This window comes from Neomonachus schauinslandi, chromosome 16 (assembly GCF_002201575.2).
Source record: "Neomonachus schauinslandi chromosome 16, ASM220157v2, whole genome shotgun sequence".
Lineage (NCBI taxonomy): Eukaryota > Metazoa > Chordata > Mammalia > Carnivora > Phocidae > Neomonachus > Neomonachus schauinslandi.
In genome coordinates, this window is record NC_058418.1 from 24,504,765 (window position 1) to 24,524,049 (window position 19,285).

At 44.6% G+C, this 19,285-nt stretch overlaps 1 protein-coding gene across 1 annotated transcript in view; it reads right to left on the reverse strand.

Moving 5' to 3' along the window:
- Window positions 1–757: 757 nt before the first annotated feature.
- ABCC12 (ATP binding cassette subfamily C member 12) overlaps window positions 758–19,285 on the reverse strand; it is a 70,691-nt gene continuing 52,163 nt past the window's right edge. Inside the window, exons 19-27 of the mRNA XM_044922053.1 lie at window positions 16,962–17,099; window positions 12,803–12,959; window positions 8,359–8,448; window positions 5,858–6,047; window positions 5,207–5,366; window positions 4,101–4,179; window positions 2,962–3,075; window positions 1,254–1,418; window positions 758–1,149 (exon numbers count right to left, since the gene is read on the reverse strand). Coding sequence (XP_044777988.1) covers window positions 1,057–1,149; window positions 1,254–1,418; window positions 2,962–3,075; window positions 4,101–4,179; window positions 5,207–5,366; window positions 5,858–6,047; window positions 8,359–8,448; window positions 12,803–12,959; window positions 16,962–17,099 — 1,186 coding nt within the window. The 3' untranslated portion in view covers window positions 758–1,056. The remainder of the gene's footprint in view (window positions 1,150–1,253; window positions 1,419–2,961; window positions 3,076–4,100; window positions 4,180–5,206; window positions 5,367–5,857; window positions 6,048–8,358; window positions 8,449–12,802; window positions 12,960–16,961; window positions 17,100–19,285) is intronic.

A 19,285-nucleotide genomic window follows, 5' to 3' on the forward strand; every position in this document is an offset into this window, starting at 1 on the left:
AAAGGTAAAAGAAGACCAAGAATCAGACTGTGGGTGTGCCCTTGGCAAACACTGCACAAGAACCCTTTGGATCTTTTTTCTTTTCTTTTTTCCTCTTTTCTCTTTTCTTTTTTCTTTTCCTTTCCTTTCCTTTCCTATTTTCTTCCAAATGTTACCATGAATTAACAGCACTCACTGCTGGGCTACTGGAAACATATCTTTTCTGTTTCTGACATAGCATACCTTAAAGTTGGAAAGGAAGCCTTTTATTTGGGGATGCTGTGGGGGTTTATTACTGAGTCTACCCAGAAAGCAATTAGGGTCTGTGAGAGGAAGTAGTACAGAAAGTGGAAGATCTTCAGTAAAATAATTGCAAGGCAACATTTAGGGTAGTTTAATTTCCCACTGCATTTTAGTGACCAATATAGAAGATACAAAAATGTCATTTATAGGGAAACTCCAACCTTTTGTTTTCCTCGTTATTCTAATAGATCAAATGGAACATATAATATGATTTTTTAAAAATTTTTCACCAAACACTGTAATCAGTCTTTCATGCTACAGGTCTGTGTAGTTACTGCTTGTCACACACTCAAAATAGATGTGAATAGGACTTCAACGGGAAGGAAACTCTGCTCTTTTCCCTTCTGGTAACAAGGCAGGAAACTTTTACAAATTCCATCCTTAGGCATTTTCCCCTTCCATTTGATCAGGTTTAACTGAAAGTTACAATGTTTCCAATCTCAAGCACTGAGGTGGTATTGATGGAGACACACTGATGGGGACCTTGGGGTTTTAGGAGGTGAGGGGCAGTTTTTTAATCCATTAGTTTCTTCTGCCTCAGTTCACCACCCAGAACCAAACCCAAGCCTGCCAGGTGAGGTCGGGAGGCATGGGCTGGGGTAAGGCAGGACAGCAACCTCCGCCCTAGCTCAACTTAGGTGTCAGGGATGGAAGGAACAATGGGCCAGGCCTGCCTGCGGAAATGGCAGGCCCTTCTCCTGCAGGCTCCTCCAGCTCATCTGAAGCATCCTCCTCCTCCTCTAAAATCAGCTGATGTGGCCCCATCAGGGACCTCTACAGTCGAACTTTGTTTTCTGCGGCTAGTAACATTGCAAATGCAGAATCTGGCTTCTCAGCAAGGACTTCAGGCTTGTCAAACTCGACCACCTGAAAGTCAGAGAAAAAGAGCTGAAATTGGCAGAAAAGATCCACTCACCTAGAGTCCAAACCACTGAAGCTTCTGGGGAGGTTACGCCAACAACTTCCTGTACCTTCCCATTTTCCATGACCAGAACGAGGTCGCAGTTGAGAACCGTGTTGAGGCGGTGGGCAATGGTCAATACCGTGCAGCCTTTGAAGGCATCTTTGACGGTGCTCTGAACAAGGGTGTCGGTCTTGGAGTCCATGGAGGCGGTGGCTTCATCAAGGAGAATGATCTGTTGAGGAAGGCACATTGTAAAAGTCACACTAAGCCAAAACTGCAGCTGAGGGAAATGCACGGTCTTAGCTCTACTTATTAAAAGAAGAAGAAGAAGGGCTGAAAAGTCATGAGCTAAGTGTCCATCTCAAAAGGTTAGAAAAATAAGAGCAAAGTAAAAGTCAGTTCACATCTCCTCCATCTCCTTCAGAGGGACTGACTGAAAGAGTAAGGTGATATATGATTTACGTCTCTTTTTAAGTTGTTTATTCTAATCTTACAACCTGGTAGGAGGGTTTATCTACCATGCTAACATGAATCAGCATGAGCTATAATAATGTATTTGTTTCTGATCACAGCTATAACAAATTAGCACAAACTCAAGAGGCTTAAAAACAACACAAAGTTAGTGTCTTGCAGAGCTGGAAGTCACAAGTCCTAAAGTCAAGGTTTTGCCAGGGCTGCATTCCTTTTGCAGGCTCTAGGGAGAAACTGTTCCCTTGCCTGTACCAGCTGCTCCGGCCTGCCTGTGTTCCTTGGCTCATGCTACCTTCCTGGCGTTGCTCTAATGGATACTTCCATTGGTCACATCTCCTCTTCTCTTTCTGACTCTCCTGCCTCCCTCTTAGACAGATCTGCATGACTATACTAGGCCCACCCAGGTAATCCAGGAAAATCTCCCACCTCAAAATCCTTGGCTTAATCACATCTGCAAGGCCCCTTTCTCTCAGGTAAGGTGGTGCATTCACAGGTTCTGGCTATCAGTACGTGGACATCCTTGGAGGGGGAGGGCACAGTTCTGCTGACCACAGTGCTGGTTTGCAAGTCAGAGGGCTCGAGCTCAGCTCTAGCTGGCTTGACCGTGGTCAAATTATTTAACTTCCCCAAGACTCCATGTCCTCATCTGTAAGGGGGTTATACCTTCTTTGGGGCATGAAACACAAAGACAACACAGCACACAAACCACTTAGCAGCTTATAGTGCCTCAGTCAGGATGGAATGCATGCTGGGGCTGGCTCCCTCCCTGCCATTAGGACATCTACACAACATACACGATGGGTTACACTTTGATCAGGGTTCAGAGAATGGGATTTCTAAAGCAACTGCAACCCGTTCCTTGAAATCAGTAGCCAAGGATGACTAAGTCACTAAGAAAAATGAGTATAAATTTTACAATTCTCATTTCTTAGCATTCTGAAGGTGTTCTTTAACATCCTGGGTGTTGTTTATCAGGCCTCAGGATTGTTCAGGGACAAGGCAAAAAAAAAAAGTCAAGAGGCAGATTTCTTATACTCAAACCACTTAGGAGGACAGAGAGAATACCTAAGCAAGTCTTCCCAGGGGGAGGCCCAGGGGAGGCAGGTGCTATTGCTGTAAATGGCTGTTATTTTTCAATTTTTACCCCTTACAACTTTGTCTTAAAAGAAAGTGATCGGTTTTTAAATGGCTCAGTTGTTCTCTCTTTGCTGAAAGACAAACGCGTGGCTCTACCTCCTGGATTGAGTGGCGCTGCGGGAAATATCCAAAATTTGACCAATCCATTTTCCATGCTGTTTCCTTACTTTTGAATTGCGGAGAAGTGCTCGGGCCATACAAAGCAGCTGACGTTCCCCTACTGAGAAGTTTTCTCCATTTTCTGTGACTTCTGCCTGTAATTTTTCCGGGAGTTTCATTATCTATAAAACACAGAAAATGTCACATTTATGCTGATGATCTATAAAATTGTCCTGCATCGTCTATATTGATTGTCCCCTTCTCATGCATTCATCAGCTGGCTTTATTTTACTGAGGAAAAGAAAATACAAAACAACAATCATTTCATCGCAAACAGGCACCAGGGAAAGACCAGGGAGTAGGCGGACATTAATAATTTAAAATCACAGTATGATTCATAAAGCCCCATAGACACCTTGCCAAAAGAGGACAAATGGTGCACATATGGCTCCAGAGAAACACAAACGAAGTGTAAATGGCTTCCAGGGTCCCTAGTTCCCTAGACAAAATAGACATGGGATGGGAGAGTTTTCTAGTCATCAAAGAAAGGTAAGGAAGTGTCTGATTTATACAGTCATAGTGGCATTGGGGCATGCTCACCTTGGTACCAAGTCTTGGTGGAAACAATCCCCTCTATGCTGCAGAGGTGGCCACGCTCACCTGCTGACCCCAGCTGCAGCTCTTATAGGACAGGACCCCATGTCACAGAAATTGGCCATATTTGCCATTCCTGGAGCATGCCATGCCCCCTCACCTTCCTGGGGCTTCTCTGTTCCCAGAAGCAAATAAGGCTATTGGCAGAGCAGAAGGATGCCCCATCTGCTCTAGAGTCAGATGCACTTGGGTTCAAGTCTCCATTCTGCCACTTACTAGCTTACACATATTTCTTCCCTGAGTCTTCATTTCTGTACCTCTAAAAATCAGGGTAGGAGTCCCAACCTCAGAGGGTTATAGTCAGGACAGGACCAACTGAGATAATGCATGCAGAGCTCTTGACTGGACCATTGCAGAGGCCTAATACATATTATCTAGTGTTGCTTTAAACAATAGAGAGTAAATAAGGATCACATTCTACTGACATATGTGATGCCAACAAATAAGCCTGGCCAAATGCTGGCCCAGTGCTTGTCCAATTCAAACCTGGGCCAGGTATCTGGGGCCCTGGTGCTGAGAAACAGGTTCATCCTGGACAGCCCCAGAGACCTACTGTGTCTCTCATGAATGTCCTCTCCAGAACCTGCCAGATCATCTCATCTGAGTGGTTCTCAAAGGGATCCAAGTTGTACCTGCAATAAAGGAAAGAGCAGGGAGCTGGATTTCTGAGGAAGACAGGATGGGGGGAGCATGTTTTCTGCAGCCTGTGGGAGAGAGTAAGAGGTGGTGTGTGATGACCCCTTTGCCTCCAAAAGTAGTGCTTAGCCCAGGACAATGGTCCATAAAATAACCAACCTCAGACCAAGAGAGCAAGAACCCACAGCTCTGTGATGGGGCAGAGACCGCCAAGGCAGAAGAGATAGCACTGAGCAAGGCACTCAGGAAGACACATTTGTCCTCACAATGGCCGTTTATGGCAGAATGCATTTGGCCCTCTGCAAATTCTTGGTGGAGGTGAAGGAGTGGGATTCACTCTGCCATTGCATTCACTCCACCTTCAGAAGCAAGAGGTATAGCTGCAGCTCCCAGGCCCTTGCCCAGGGTGGGTATCCCACTTGCAGGGTGTGAGTCTAGTATACAGCCTACTACTTGATCTGGTGCTCAATGGGAGAAATATTCCTCTCATCAGAGGGGCAGCCATTGTGCTGGACTAAATGAGAAACTGGCTTTCTCCTTGTCCCTTCACATCAGATCCTGAGTCCTAAAAGTTGCAACCCTACTGTTCTTATACTTGAACAACTTCTGTTCACTCCTCAGTGGGAATAAATTGATGCACTTTCCTATGGACGGCTACATACACAGGGTAACCACTTATTTTATTTCGCAAAATGGGCTCTTCTGAGAGTGGCCATTGGTAAACATGATAGGATGCTGAGACACAGGCATAAACCTGGGCTCTCCAGGACCAACTGGGACATCTGCTTACCCTATGTGTAAGCATCTCGCTTATTGGTGATATAGCTCATAAGATATAGGTAATGTTCAGGGCCCTAGTCCTTGGCTCCTCCCAAGGTTTCACTGAAGAGCAGGTACTTGCAGTGCTCGTGAGCACCTCAGGATGCTGCTTCTCTCATCCCCACTGTGGGCACTTCACAAAGCTCCTGGCTGGTCTGATTTTACCATCCAAAAAATAGATGCATGATGATCAAAAACAGCTACCTTACTGTACCTACAAACAGGACAGGATCCTGAGGGATCACAGTCAGCTTGGTTCTGAGGTCTTCCAAACCAATCGTGCAGATATCCACCTCATCAATGAAGATCGTACCACTGGCTGGCTCCACCAGACGAAACAAGGCCATTCCCAATGATGACTTTCCTGGGAACAATAAAAGCAAGAACAGCAAATCAAACATCAGTTTGCACTTCCATCATATCCAAGTATCTCATCAAGGGAATTTCTAATGCAGTGAAATGTCTCCATGCAGATGACCATGCAGACAGAAAGGCCTCACTCTGTGCAGGCAATCCACTGCCCTAATGCGGCTAACCTGCCCATCCCTGCAGGGGCTGTTAACACAGGACTCATCCTCTGGGCCTCGTTTCACCAGAATGATTCTCATTTAATTAATTCAAAAACTGATGTGTGATTGTTTCCAACTCCATACACCCATTCAACCTGAAATCCTAATTTACAGTAAAGAGATTTGAGAGGGAAAAAACCAGCCAATCCACCACACACACACACACACACACACACACACACACACTCACACACACACACACACACCACCCTCTGGTGTGGCTTAACCAGCACACCCAGTGGAAATGCAAAGAAAACAACCTGAAAAAAGCATAGTCAGAGCTCACCAGAACCTGTTCTTCCAACGATCCCAACTGTCTGCCCACTTTGAATGACCAAGTTCAGCCCATCAAGAACAAGGGGAGTGTTGTCTCTGTATCTCATCTGATAGTCTCTGAATGTTATCTCCCCACGGCTGGGCCAGTCATGCAGACAGGTTTCCACTTTGAGGGGGTGAGTGCACTCAGGAACACAGGTCTGAAAAGCAGAATGACCAATGACAGGTTAATAACCATTCGCTTTTCCATCCATTTAATTAATTCATTCATTCCTACAATTCTAGGTCCTCGTGTTCTTGGTGGTGAGCTAGACCAATAAATTCAGTCAAGAACTTACATTCCAGTGGGGAACTCAGATGATAAACAAGAAGTGAAATCAGAAGTGAAGACAATAAAACAGAGTATTGTAACAGAATACAGAGTGTGTGTGGTGGAAATGGGAGGCGGAATAAAAGTAACTTAAGGGTTGAAGAAGGAATCTATGAGGATGTGGCATACAACCTGAGACCTGGAATGCTGCAAAAATGCCTGCTATAAGAAGATTTGAGTCCAGAGCCTTTTAGGCAGAGTGGACAGCTAGTGCAAAGGCCCTGAGCCCAGGGCAAGCTTTGAGGAATAGAAAGAAAAATCCTGTGGCTGGAGCTTAGTGAATAGAGAGATGGATAACTATAAGGGACAGCTCCTACTGGGCCTTGTGGGCCTGGGCAAGTGTCAGCCGTGTGACCTTGAAGCTATATGACAAATCCAGACCAAATCTTGAGACTTGCAGAATTCAATCAGATATAATTTCAATATCTGCCAGAGTCATCATGCTGTTAGAAGTAAGAAGACGACAAGAAGGCAGAATGTCAGGTTCAGAGGTCTTTAAAGTGACATGGAAAAGACATTTCAGTTTCCAAAAAATCCAAGAAATGCAAAGTCTAAGTAAGGAGCAGAGCAACTGGGCTATGTTATAAGACCAACCCCTCCTCTGTAATGATGAGTCTTTGTTAGCGATAAGAAGACCCTCATGTGCCCTTGTAGGGTGGTTGACCAGCCCAAATCTGTGATAAGCAACCACAATTAGCTGAGAAAATAACTGTATTCTTAGTGAATATTTTTAACCCCCAGTTGACCTAGAATTCATAACAAAAATATTTAAGAGAAGTTTGAGGCACCTGGGTGGCTCAGGCTGTTAAGCGTCTGACTCTTGATTTCAGCTCAGGGTCATGAGTTCAAGCCTCACATTGAGCTCCATGCCCAATAAAATATATATATTTAAATTTATATATTTATAAATACATATATTTAAGAGAAGCAAAATTGTAACAGTAATATTATCAGTTTAAGGATTCTGCATATTTGGTGTTTTAAGTATAATAATATTAGTAACATAAGGGCCTGTGATTCTAATTTAAAATGTATAATTGAATAATTTATTTAAACATAATTTTAAGTTAAAAGCTTACTGTTCATCTACAGCATTGGGATGGTTATGCAAATTTAAAGCTTACTGTATTTATAAGTGTAACTTATTAGATTTATATAACCTCTGGAAGGTTTGCTTGTTAAATCAGATAATCAAGATACTTATGAAGGGAATAAAATGCGCTAAATTTTAAAATATAGTTTAAAATGTTTTAAAGAGATTAATTAAGTTTGTAAATGGGGCCAAATGCTATTCAGAGTCCCTTAAAAGTGATTGCTTAACTTGTCTAGGCTTCTTTTCAAAGAATTGCAGGATTTGTAAGTTGAACATAAAAGCATTTAGAGAAGGGGCACCTGGGTGGTAGAGTCAGTTGAGCGTCCAACTCTTGGTTTCGGCTAAGGTCGTGATCTCAGGGTCATGGTCTCAAGGTCATGAGATCAAGCCCCGCATAGGGCTCCTTGCTCAGTGGGGAGTCTGCTTGAGATTCTCTCTCTCCTTCCCTTCTTCCTCTCCTGCCCCACCTCCGTGCTCTCTTTCTCTTTCTAAAATAAATAAATCTTAAAAAAAAAAAAACCTTTTAGAGGGGCGCCTGGGTGGCTCAGTCGTTAAGCATCTGCCTTCGGCTCAGGTCATGATCCCAGAGTCCTGGGATCAAGCCCCACATCAGGCTCCCTGCTCGGCGGGAGGCCTGCTTCTCCCTCTCCCACTCCCCCTGCTTGTGTTCCCTCTCTTGCTGTGTCTCTCTCTGCCAAATAAATAAATAAAATCTTTAAAAAAAAAAAACAAAAACCTTTCAGAGAAGAGTTCAACCATTGTTTTTTTGCAATTTACAATTTCAGCCAATCAAATATTAATTTTTAGGAACTAAAGTTAGCCACTGATTTCTTTTTGTGTGCAGAAACTGCCCTCGAAGAAAAATGTTTTAAAAGGTGTATCTTCTTCAACCTCAAGAACTTTAGAGTAAATATGGGTTTTAAGAAGAGAGTTGTGGTCCCATTTCAGTTTTTAAAAAGATGCCTTTCACATGTCTAAAAAATCAAATGCCTACATAAGTTTTGCCAGAGTTAACTAGCCCCTCCTCTGGCATGCACAAATTTCTTACCAAAATATACTCTCTGAGCAACTCCACGGAGGTGAATTTGGCCTGGGTCTCTGTCCCTGTGCGCACGCACACTTGGAGCAGTCCGCTTAGCTATTGTAGAGAAGCAAGCAGCTGGGTTAGAACCCTTTCCTCCCTTGGATTCCACTGTCCCACTTTCAGGGGAAGCCCTTGTGAAGTACCGTTCCCCAGTCTCACTCAAGGCCACACAAAGAGTAGGCCTGCATTCCCAGCCAAGTGCTTAGAAGTGAAGATACTGGGGTGTTTTGCCTTTAAACATTTCCTGTGCATTTAGAAACAAATGGGTAATGACATTTTCCCTGGCACTCCAGATGGCAAGTACCATCCCACCACAGGATCACTTGATCACTCTTAGTCTGAGCGACAGGAAGATGCTGATGAGCTGGAATCTCCCAGGGCCACAGAACTGCTGGGTATCCCCCCACCTTGCTGCCATCTGGTGGGGTCCTGCACCTCTATGCCCTCCCTGCTTTAACCTATCCACAACCAAACAGCAACTGAAATCCAATCACCACAGATCATCAGAGTAGACGAAAACCATTAAGCCCGTCTGTTTGCTTCAGACATGAGAAAATCTAGGCTCAGAGTGGGGAATGTGGCTTGTTAAGGTTACCCACCTCAGGCCAGGATCCCCCAGAAGCCAACTCTGAAATTTGAGTATAAGCAGTATATTAGGGCAGATTGAATGGTGGTCCCCCTAAAAGGTATGTTTGCACCCAAATCCCTGAGACCTGTGAATGTTACCTCATTTGAAAAAATGATCTTTGCAAGTGTAATTAAGGATCTTGAGATCATCCTGGATTAGATGGACCTAAATCCAATGACAAGTGTCCTTCCAAGAGACAGAGGAAGAGAAGACACAAAAGAGAAGAAGATGCGAAGGCAGAGGCAAAGATTGAAATGAGGCAGCTACAAGCCAAGGAATGCCCAGGAATGCCAAGAGCCACCAGAAGCTGGGAAGGACAAGGAATGGACTGTCCTCTAGAGCATTCAGAGGGCACAAGGTCCTGTCTACACCTTTGGGACTTCCGACCTCCAAAACTGTGAGAGAATAAATTTCTCTGGTTTTAAGCCACTAAATTATGGTAATTGGTTACAGCAGCCCTAGGAACTAATCCAGGAGGTGGACCCTAAAAGTACCAGTATGAGCTGGGAGCAGTGGGGCACAGAAGAGATGGTAAGTCACAAGAGGTTTAGTTGTGGGCAACTGAAACTTGATCCCACTGGAAGCTCTGGGACACTGCATGGAACACACTTGAGTTGTCCTGAGGAAGCTGGGCTACATCTCCACTGACCCCCTTCAATCATTGCTGGGCCACTTCCAGCTGGGGGAACTCCCCACACCTGTAGGCTGCTCTGGGCTTGGACTGATCGCCTTCCTTTAGCAGCAGGATGCCAACTGACCTGCGCTGGAAGGTTGGTGCACCAACAGCACCTGTCTCAGTTGCAAGGTGGGCTAGTGGGCTCGAGGCAGGACCAGGTCTTCTTTCTCTAGGTGAGCAGTGACTGTGGGCCAGGCACTGCTGGGGGGTACTGGTTTTCCAGAGCTGAATATGAAGAACAAAACCCCTGCTCTCATGAGGCTAATGTTCTAGTAGGCTGGCAGGAGAAGACAGGGGTAATTTCAAGAAATGGTGAGAATGCCAATAAAACAGGATGACGTGAAAGAGGGCCAGGTTTGGGGGTGGGGTTGCCTCAGTTAGGGAAGTTAAGGAACTGTGTGAGTGGAGGCATTTACAGTAAGAAGTCCATGAGGTAAATTCAAGGTCTGGGTAGCTCTGAGTAGCAGCAAGTGGCCTTAACAGGAAGGAGGCAGTGTGGCCCAAGCAGGTGAATGAGGGGAGGAGCGGTGTAGGTCCAGACCCTTTTCAGGGTTCCCTTGCTGCTTCCCGGCTCAACACGTGCCCCTGGCTTTCCATTTCTCTTAGAGCAATGGCTCTTGACCTGGGTAATTATGCCCTTCAGGAGACATTTAGCAATGTCTAGGGATACTTTTGGTTGTCACAGCCTTGGAGGAGGGAGGTTCTACTAGGATTTCCTGGTTAGAGATTAAGGAGGCTAACATCCCACAACACATAGGATAGCCTCTCACAAAGAGGATCATCCAGCCCAAATGTCCATAGTGCTTCAGTTGAGAACTCTTTCTTAGAATATAAGCAACTCCCCTGCCATGGGTGACAAAGCCCTGCAGAGTCTATCCCTGCCAATGCCTCAGACCTTATTTTCTACCAATCTGCTCAAACTATATGACCTTCTGAGTTCCTCAAATGCACCAAGCTCCTGCTTATCCCAAACCTTGCCCTGGCCCCCCTCAGCCTGAAGCATTCTGCCTTCCATCTTCTCTGGTTCTTTGTCATTCATGTACCAGTTTGGAAGTCACCTCCTGGCAGAGGTCTCCTCTGACTATAGGATCTAATGTTGCTTCCCCACTGACAGTCACATTCCCTGTTTTATTATCTTCATAACACTTAAACAATTTCCAAAGTCTTCTCATTGATTTACTTGGGCACTTATTTATTCCATCCCATGTTATACCTCTTTTTATCCCATGGAGTATAAGCTCCATAAGGGCAGAGACCTGTCCAGCTTGTTCATTGCTGAATCCACAGCACCTCCCAGAGTTCCTGGCTCATGGTAGGTGCTCAGTGGCTATCTAGTCAGTGAATGAATGAACCCTGCCCTTGAGAAGGGCTTATACATGTTTTGTTAAATTCAAGGGTATCAGCCCCTCAAGGCTCCGGGCAGCCCTCCACAAGTTTAGAACTCCCCTGTCAGCACAGTGCTGGCCCCAGTAAGTGCTCATTCTCCTCCATGATGTTATATGATGTCACTTTACATTCACTTTCTGCTCTGTGGGACTTTACACATCTAGGGAGTCTCATCTGTTCTCAAGGGAAACTCTGTCATTTGGATTCTGTGTTCTCCAAAAAGGGCTAATGCTCAACAAAGCCACAAAGCCAGCTAGAGAAGTGTTCCCCTAGATCTCAGTGTGTTCAAATTCTCTAGCCTCACAGCAGTGTTTGAAAATAATCTTATGGAAAGCAGATGATATTGAATAGATTCCCGTACTTGGTCCAAGAGAAACAGCTTTCCTCAACTGAGGTTGTGCTTTTTAGGGATATCATCAGCTTTCTATCTTACTAGGCAACAACAAATAAAAACATCCATCAATGAGGAAAACTGCCTACCCAAGAAAAATTCATTTTTTCCCACTTAAGATAAAGACCTAAGAATATATTTTTGTTCCTTCCCCTTCCCAAAATGCCATTAAAATGATATCAGAGAGATTTTCAAAAAGGAATAGACCTTTAAGGGCAAGGGGGTTGGGAAGAGATATCTGAATGAAAGAGTCACAGATTTCTGGAAGATGGAAAAGGGAAGAAAAGCTTTTTGACAGAATGGAGGCAGAATGTCCTGCAGGGGCTTACAGAGCCTTCTATCTAGCAGAACTCAGACAGGCTCTGGGTGTGAGAAGGAGCCACAGAGAGACTGATTTGATTGGTAGTCTGTCTATAGACCAATCTATTCCCCTCCCCTCATCTTTCTCCCAACCAGAGGTAGCTGGACACTTTATCCCCTAGACAACACGCACACCAAGATTCACACTCAGATGGGTATCAGACCCAAATGACGTGGGTTCAAAGCATAGCTCTCACACATGACAGGTGTGTGATGTTGGACAAGTCTTTCTGAGCCTCAGTCTTCTCATCTATAAAATGAGGACTATGGCAGTACCTGTCTCATAGGGTTGTTATGGGAATAAATGAATTAATTTACATATAAGACTTATAACAGTATACAAAATGGCATGTGTTTCTTGATTAGTATTATTATTCTCTATTACTATTATTTCTCTATTACTGTTACTTTTCAAAAGAAAAAACACCAAAGCAACCAAAATGAGAAGTCAGTATTATTTGTCATGGACATCACAGTTGTCTCTCCAGCATTCTTTTCCTGCTCTCTATTGTGGGACAGCTGTGTGACTTGGGGGTCAGATGGGGTGTGACTCCTAAGCCAATCATCCCAATTCTATTGGCCTAAGCCAATCATCACAACTCTATCCAGGCACTAACTAATTCTGGGATGCCCAAATTAATCCAGTAAGAGTAAAGCTCAGGGCTTTTGCTCAGTGGCTAGGGTAGGAAAAGCTCTGTTTCTCCTTCCTTCCTGTTACAGCCCTCAGAGACTGTCAGTCACCATTGTACAACCATGAAGGAAGTCATCACAGAATAAGGACAAAGCCAGGGGCTATGATCCAACTGTTCCTGAAGCCCACATAACCGCCAGGCCTTTTAATGATGTAAGCCAGTAAGTTCTTTATTCTTTGAGCCCATTTGAGTTGGATCTTCTATTACATCCATCCTCCTTGATATGCCCTATGCCAGAGCCTCCAGGCCAAGCCTAACCTTACATGAGGTGTTACCTGGATGATGTAAGACAAAGACAAGCCTTTGGATGAAGCACTAATTGAGGAGAAGCTCAGGGTCACCAACAAGGCCACAATGAAGGTAACAATGTTCATGAGGACGTCCATTCTTAGAGCAAACCACCTGAGAGCACAGTTAAAGTATAGGAGGTGGCTGGAGTTTTCATCATTTAGCATCTTAAACCTAAAATTAAAAGATCAGACAAAACAGGAGATCAGGTGCGCTTCCAAAACTTAGGGTTGGGGCTACTGGAAAATTAAGGCAAGGGGAATTTTTAATCAAGGGCTAATGCACTCTACATAGGAATCCCTTACAAAGATAGGAAAATATCCATACTCTAAAATCTGCTGCCATAGGCATCTATTTGCACATTATTTGCACATAATCCCATGTGACAGTATTGTGCTGAGTGGGTTCTTCCTCTTTCCCAGAACTGGCAACTAGAACTCACAGCTGAGAACAAAAGGTGCTCAGTTATCTCATGCTCTACAATCAAAAGATCCCTATTTTGGAGTCAGCCACTCCCTACAAAGGCCTGGTGGAATTGCTGGTTGGCCCCCTTGATCCATAAAAGGGGGGAGGGCTGGTTTGTGGAGGAGGTCGCCTTTAGGGAGAATCAATGTTTAGGATGGTAAAATAAGGGAAAGGAGGATGCTTGCTTCCCTACTCAAATCAGAGAAAGAAGATTCATGGCAATTGCTTATAAAGCTGGGGGTCTCCTTTAGAAGAAAAAGCCGACATCTTGTACCCCTGCTGTGTATTCACTGAGCCAAAGAGGAGAAGGGCACAGGGTAGAGGGACAGAGCGATGACAACACCAAGGTTGAGGGCAAGACCCGCCCCTAGAGTTGCTCATTCCCCAGATGTGTGGAAGACAGATCCTGCCCATTCCTGCTGTTGCTACAGTTTGGGGGTGCAAAGAAGTGACTTTTGGTGCTGCAGTCTTAATGCAGTATTCTTCCGCATGAGGCAAAGAGGCCCTGCATCAAAGGAATGCAGTGTGAGACTGCCCAGGAAGAGCTCTCTGGAAGACCCAGGCAGGTCTTGCCCATCAGCAATGCCCAGCAGAGCTGCTAGGGATTTGGTCCTGTTGGAGCCCCCACCTTGCCACACCACATCACCACAATTTGCTGGACTAGCAGAAATGAGCAGCAGGAAGGAAAGAATGGCCCGAGGATGTGTCCTCCCCCACTCCATTCCCCTGCACCAGCTTCAGGGAACCAGGCTCAGAGAAAAGGGGGAGGATGTTTAAAAGAATAGATCAGGGGTTTCCCAGCGGCACACCTGCCCCCCATCCTGCACAGCTCATACACAAAGCACCATGTTACTACTCCAAGCCTCTGGGTATGTTAGGGAGGGAATACAGTGGACCCTTGAACAACACAGGTTTGAACTGCATGGGTCTACCTATGCATGGATTTTTTTCAATAAATACAATGTGGTACTGTAAATGTATTTTCTCTTCCTTATGATTTTCTTAGTAACAATTTCTTTAGCTTACTTTATTGTAAGATTACAGTATGTAATACATACAACCTATGAAATATGTTGTTAATTGACTGTTTATGTCATCAGGAAGGCTTCCAGTAAATAGTAGGTTATTAGTAGTTAAGTTTGGGGGAGTCAAAAGTTAGATGCAAATTTTCAACTGTGTGGGGGGTTGATGCTCCCAAATCTGCATGGTTCGAGGGTCAACTGTACATTCAAGATGGAAATTTTAACTGAGCTGAACCATTAACCACAAGAGACATCAGGTTCAACTGCCACTGAAGGTTCCCCTGATCTATTGGGAAAGGGGCTTCATCAGAACAACTGGTAGAAATTATTGCGAAAAAACGAAAACCTTTCAATGTTTAAACCCCTAAAGAGTTAAGATTCCTCCACTGGTACAATCACAATCATCCTCAGGCATTGCTGTTCCATCTTGTTCCAGAACTCCTCAAAAGACTGTCTGGAAGCACCTCTGACCAGCCGTGCTGAGGCCTGTAACACCCTCCCCCTTCTGTTTCCACCCTAACTTATTTTCCCCAGAGCTTAGTTAAAATATTCTTCCAAACACCATGGTGTTTCTATCCTTTAGCTTATAAAGCCTACAAATGCAGCTGACAGTTTAAGTGACTTAGAAGTCATGTGTGGTCCTATCTGTGTGGTTGGTTAGACTGCACAGGAACAAAAGAAACAGACTGGAATTTGACCTCAAGGCTCGTTCAATCCTGTGGCATTTTTGTCTGGTGACAAAAGCAATACATGTCGGAAGCCCAAGCCCTCTGGAAAGTCCACGGCAGGAAAGAAAGTATTAAAAGAAGGGGACGAAGGACCCCATCAATCATGTAGGTCTCAGCTGTCCCATAGAATTTCCCTGAAAACCTTGGATGAGAATCTGCAGGAAGACAAAGCTTGTATCTGTTTTGTTTGTCCTGAGTAAGTCAATGAATGACTCCATGGACAGGAGCCTTTCCTCATGACCAGGACATGGGAAGGTCCATGTGTGATGCAGGACTCTTGACAGATGACATGTAGGTTAAACTAGGAACAGCACAGCCACTGATTGAACTAAAGGCAAGCTGGCATGCCAAGTCTACACTGAAATCCTAGGTAGCGAAGTATGGGAAGAGAGAGAGAGAGAGAGAGAGAATTAGACCCAAACTTGGAGTGTGTTTTAGGTTTTTTTTTTTTTTTAAGATTTTATTTATTTATTTGACACAGAGAGAGAGCACACAAGCAGGCAGAGCAGCAGGCAGAGGGAGAGAGAAAAGCAGGCTCCCCATTAAGTAGACAGCCCGATGTGGGGCTCAATCCAAGGACACTGAGATCATGACCTGAGCTGAAGGCAGGTGCCCCAAGCTTTAGGTTTTTAAGGTGGGAAAATATAGGGAAACAAACAAACAAACAGAACAAAATGGAACACCCAATGTGGCAGATACTGCTATGGATTCACCAAACTCCATTTTCTTTTCCTCCTATGGGCACAGCTGGACTCCATTTCCCAGCCTCCCTTGCAGTTTGGTGAGCCCATGTGAATGAAGTCTGGTCAATGAGTGTGCAGAAATGATGAGTATCTTCATTGGAGTTAACCCATAAAAATTTCCCATGAGGTTCTGCATCCATTCCTCACCTTATCTTTCAGTTAGACACAGAGGATCCTGGAGACGGCCCCCAAGGCCTTCAGGATGGAAAAGCCCCAGGTAGAACAACACCCCTTTCCCCTGCCCAATGGACTCTCATTAAAATGTGACTCTAGGAAGAATAAACACATACTGTGTTAAGCCCCTAAAATTTGGAGGTCTTTGCTACCACAGTGAGCCTACATGGTTGATACAATTTATACTGTATTTTAGAAGTTTGGAGCTGGAAGACTCCAGAGAAATTTACTCATCTAGTCCCCACATTTTAAAAAGAAGGAAAGTGCTGTATCCATCAAGTAAAATATAATATGGCCTTTAAAATTTATTTTTATGAGAAATATGTTATAACATTTAAAAAATGCCATTTAAAAATAAAATGAGACAGGGCGCCTGGGTGGCTCAGTTGGTTAAGCGACTGCCTTCGGCTCAGGTCATGATCTTGGAGTCCCAGGATCGAGTCCCACATCGGGCTCCCTGCTCGGCGGGGGCTCTGCTTCCCCCTCTGCCCTCTTCCCTCTGGTGCTCTCTGTCTCTCATTCTCTCTCTCTCAAATAAATAAATAAAATCTTTAAAAAAAATAAAATAAAATAAAATAAAATAAAATGAGACAAACATGATTATGAGTACTTAAGAAATAGAAAAAATGAAAGACTGGAAGGAAATATATGAATATACTAATGGGATTTGGGTTGGGGACCTATGAGTGATTTTTTTCCTTCTTTTTCCTGCTTTCTCCTACTTTCCTGAATTGGACACATTTTGCTTCTAGTGCAAAAAATAAAACACGTAAATTCACATGCTGAGGTTGTCATTGAATGAGCTCACCACTTTTGGGGCCCCAGATACTAGGGAGAAAGTTCTAGTGCCTTAGACTGCTCCTTCTTGATTCTGCCAGCAATTCACAAACTGAGTCCCCAGCATCCCAGACTTCCTTTCTCAGAGCCAGAGAAGCCATCTATTCCTGTTACCTCCCATTCAGGGTCAGGGGTGAAGTGGGGAGCCCTGGAGCAGGGGCCCGGCACTGGACTCACTTGCTAATGCAGTCCTCCTTCTTGTCATAGGCGTGGATGATGCCCAGGCCCTGCATGGATGAAGTGATGTGGGAGAACCAAGGAGACCGGCTGATGTTCTCCACCTTCTTGAGTTCCTGGACTCCTCTATGGAAAATGCTGTGGGTAAATCAAGAGGGCCACAAAATGGGGTCTTGGAGGGCTCGCTCTTAGCACACACAGGTCCGACTATGCACTCAAGACAAAGTTTAAGTCAGATGGATGCCATATAACTAGGGAGAAGGGGTTGGCCCACCACTCTCCTCTAGGACAGGCCATCCTGGTTGTGGGACAGATGGGGTCTCAGAAATGTGTCTCCGACACGAATAAACATTTTTCCAAAGAAGACATCCAGATGGCTAACAGACACATGAAAAGATGCTCAACATCACTCATCATCAGGGAAATACAAATCAAAACTACAGTGAGATATCACCTCACACCTGTCAGAATGGCTAAAATTAACAACACAGGAAACAACAGATGTTGGCAAGGATGAAGAGAAAGGTGAACTCTCTTACACTGTTGGTGGGAATGCAAACTGGTGCAGCCATTCTGGAAAACAGTATGGAGGTACCTCAAAAAGTTCAAAATAGAACTACCCAGCAATTGCACTACTAGGTATTTACCCAAAAGATACAAAAATACTGATTCAAATGGATGCTTGCACTGTGATGTTTATAGCAGCATTATCAACAATAGCCAAATTATGGAAAGAGCCCAAATGTCCATCGACTGATGAATGGATAAAGAAGATGTGGTATACATACACGCGCGTGCACACACACACACACACACACACACACACACACACTGGCATATTACTCAGCCATCAAGAAAGAATGAAATCTTGCCATTTGCAATGACATGGTTGGAGCTAGATTGTATTATGCTAAGTGAAGTCAGTCAGAGAAAAACAAATACCGTATGATTCCACTTATATGTGTAATTTAATAAACAAAACAGATGAACATGGGGGAAAATAAGAGAGAGAGAGGCAAACCATAAAACAGACTTAACTATAGAGAACAAACTGTGGGTTGATGGAGGGACATAGGTGGGGGAATGAGTTGAATGGGTGATGGGCATTAAGGAGGGCACTTGTGATGAGCACTGGCTGTTGTATGGAAGTGATGAATCACTAAATTCTACTCCTGAAACTATTATTACATTATATGTTAACTAACTGGAATTTAAACCTGAAACTACAAAGGAAGGAAGGAAGGAAAGAAGGAAGGGAGGAAGGGAGGAAGGGAGGAAGGAAGGGAGGAAGGGAGGAAGGAAGGAAGGAAGGGAGGAAGGGAGGAAGGAAGGAAGGAAGGGAGTCTCAGAAATGTGAGCCATTCCTTGCTGTGGTCTCAGTTTTGAGTGCTTCTTGTAGCATGAGTGTCTTGCTGCAGGAGATGTGATTCCAATCTTTGAAGACCAGAAATTTTCATACAATGCAGCTCCTAATACAAGCCAACCACTTTTGGGGACCCAACCAAAGAAAAAGTGATCTTTTCCAATTCTAGAGGAAAATCTGGTCCTCAGCTGCCAATGCGTGGTCTTCTAAAGGCATTTTCAAAGGTAATTTGAATCATAGCCTCAGGAGCTGACTTTAGAACCAAACCCCTCCATAGGATGCAACTCCCCTGGGTGTTGAAGCTCCAGGACCCTGCTGAGCACCAGACTACTGCCCTCAGGCATGCACATTGGCAGGCTAGCCCATGACAGCGAATCAAATCTGCCCTCCAGACTCTCAGCTAAAACTACCTGGGGGAGAGGAAGGAAAACCTCATTAGCTCAGAGCTCAAGTGAGTTAGCTGGAAATATTTAGGTGATTCAGTCATAGCCAGCCATGGTCTGGCCTGTCTTTGTAGCAAGAAGGAGGGGTGCAGAGCAGAGAAAAACTTTTGCTAAGTAAATCAACAGTATAAACTGGAGAACAGACGGAAACAATGGTCGGTCAAACACAGGGATTACAAAAACAAGCACCAGGCCAAGGAGTCCATTTTAAGAAGTGGTATCCAAGACATCTTTATCTTTGCAAAGGACTTGAAGAAAGTATTTTATTGGGTCATCACAATAAACCCTTGAGGCTGGACAGTGAGCCATGTGACCTTTCTTGGTGTCACCAGGGAGATAGTGGGAGACCAAAGAGAGAGCCCAGGGCACTGGTGCTAGTTCTCACGGTCACACCAGCTCCTACACAGAAGCCAAGGATACAGAGTCCACCTCTCCAGTCCCAGTGCATCCCTATACCCTCCCTTCCCACTGTCTGTTGGCACCATCTGTGGACTTGACCCACAACTACAAACATCCAA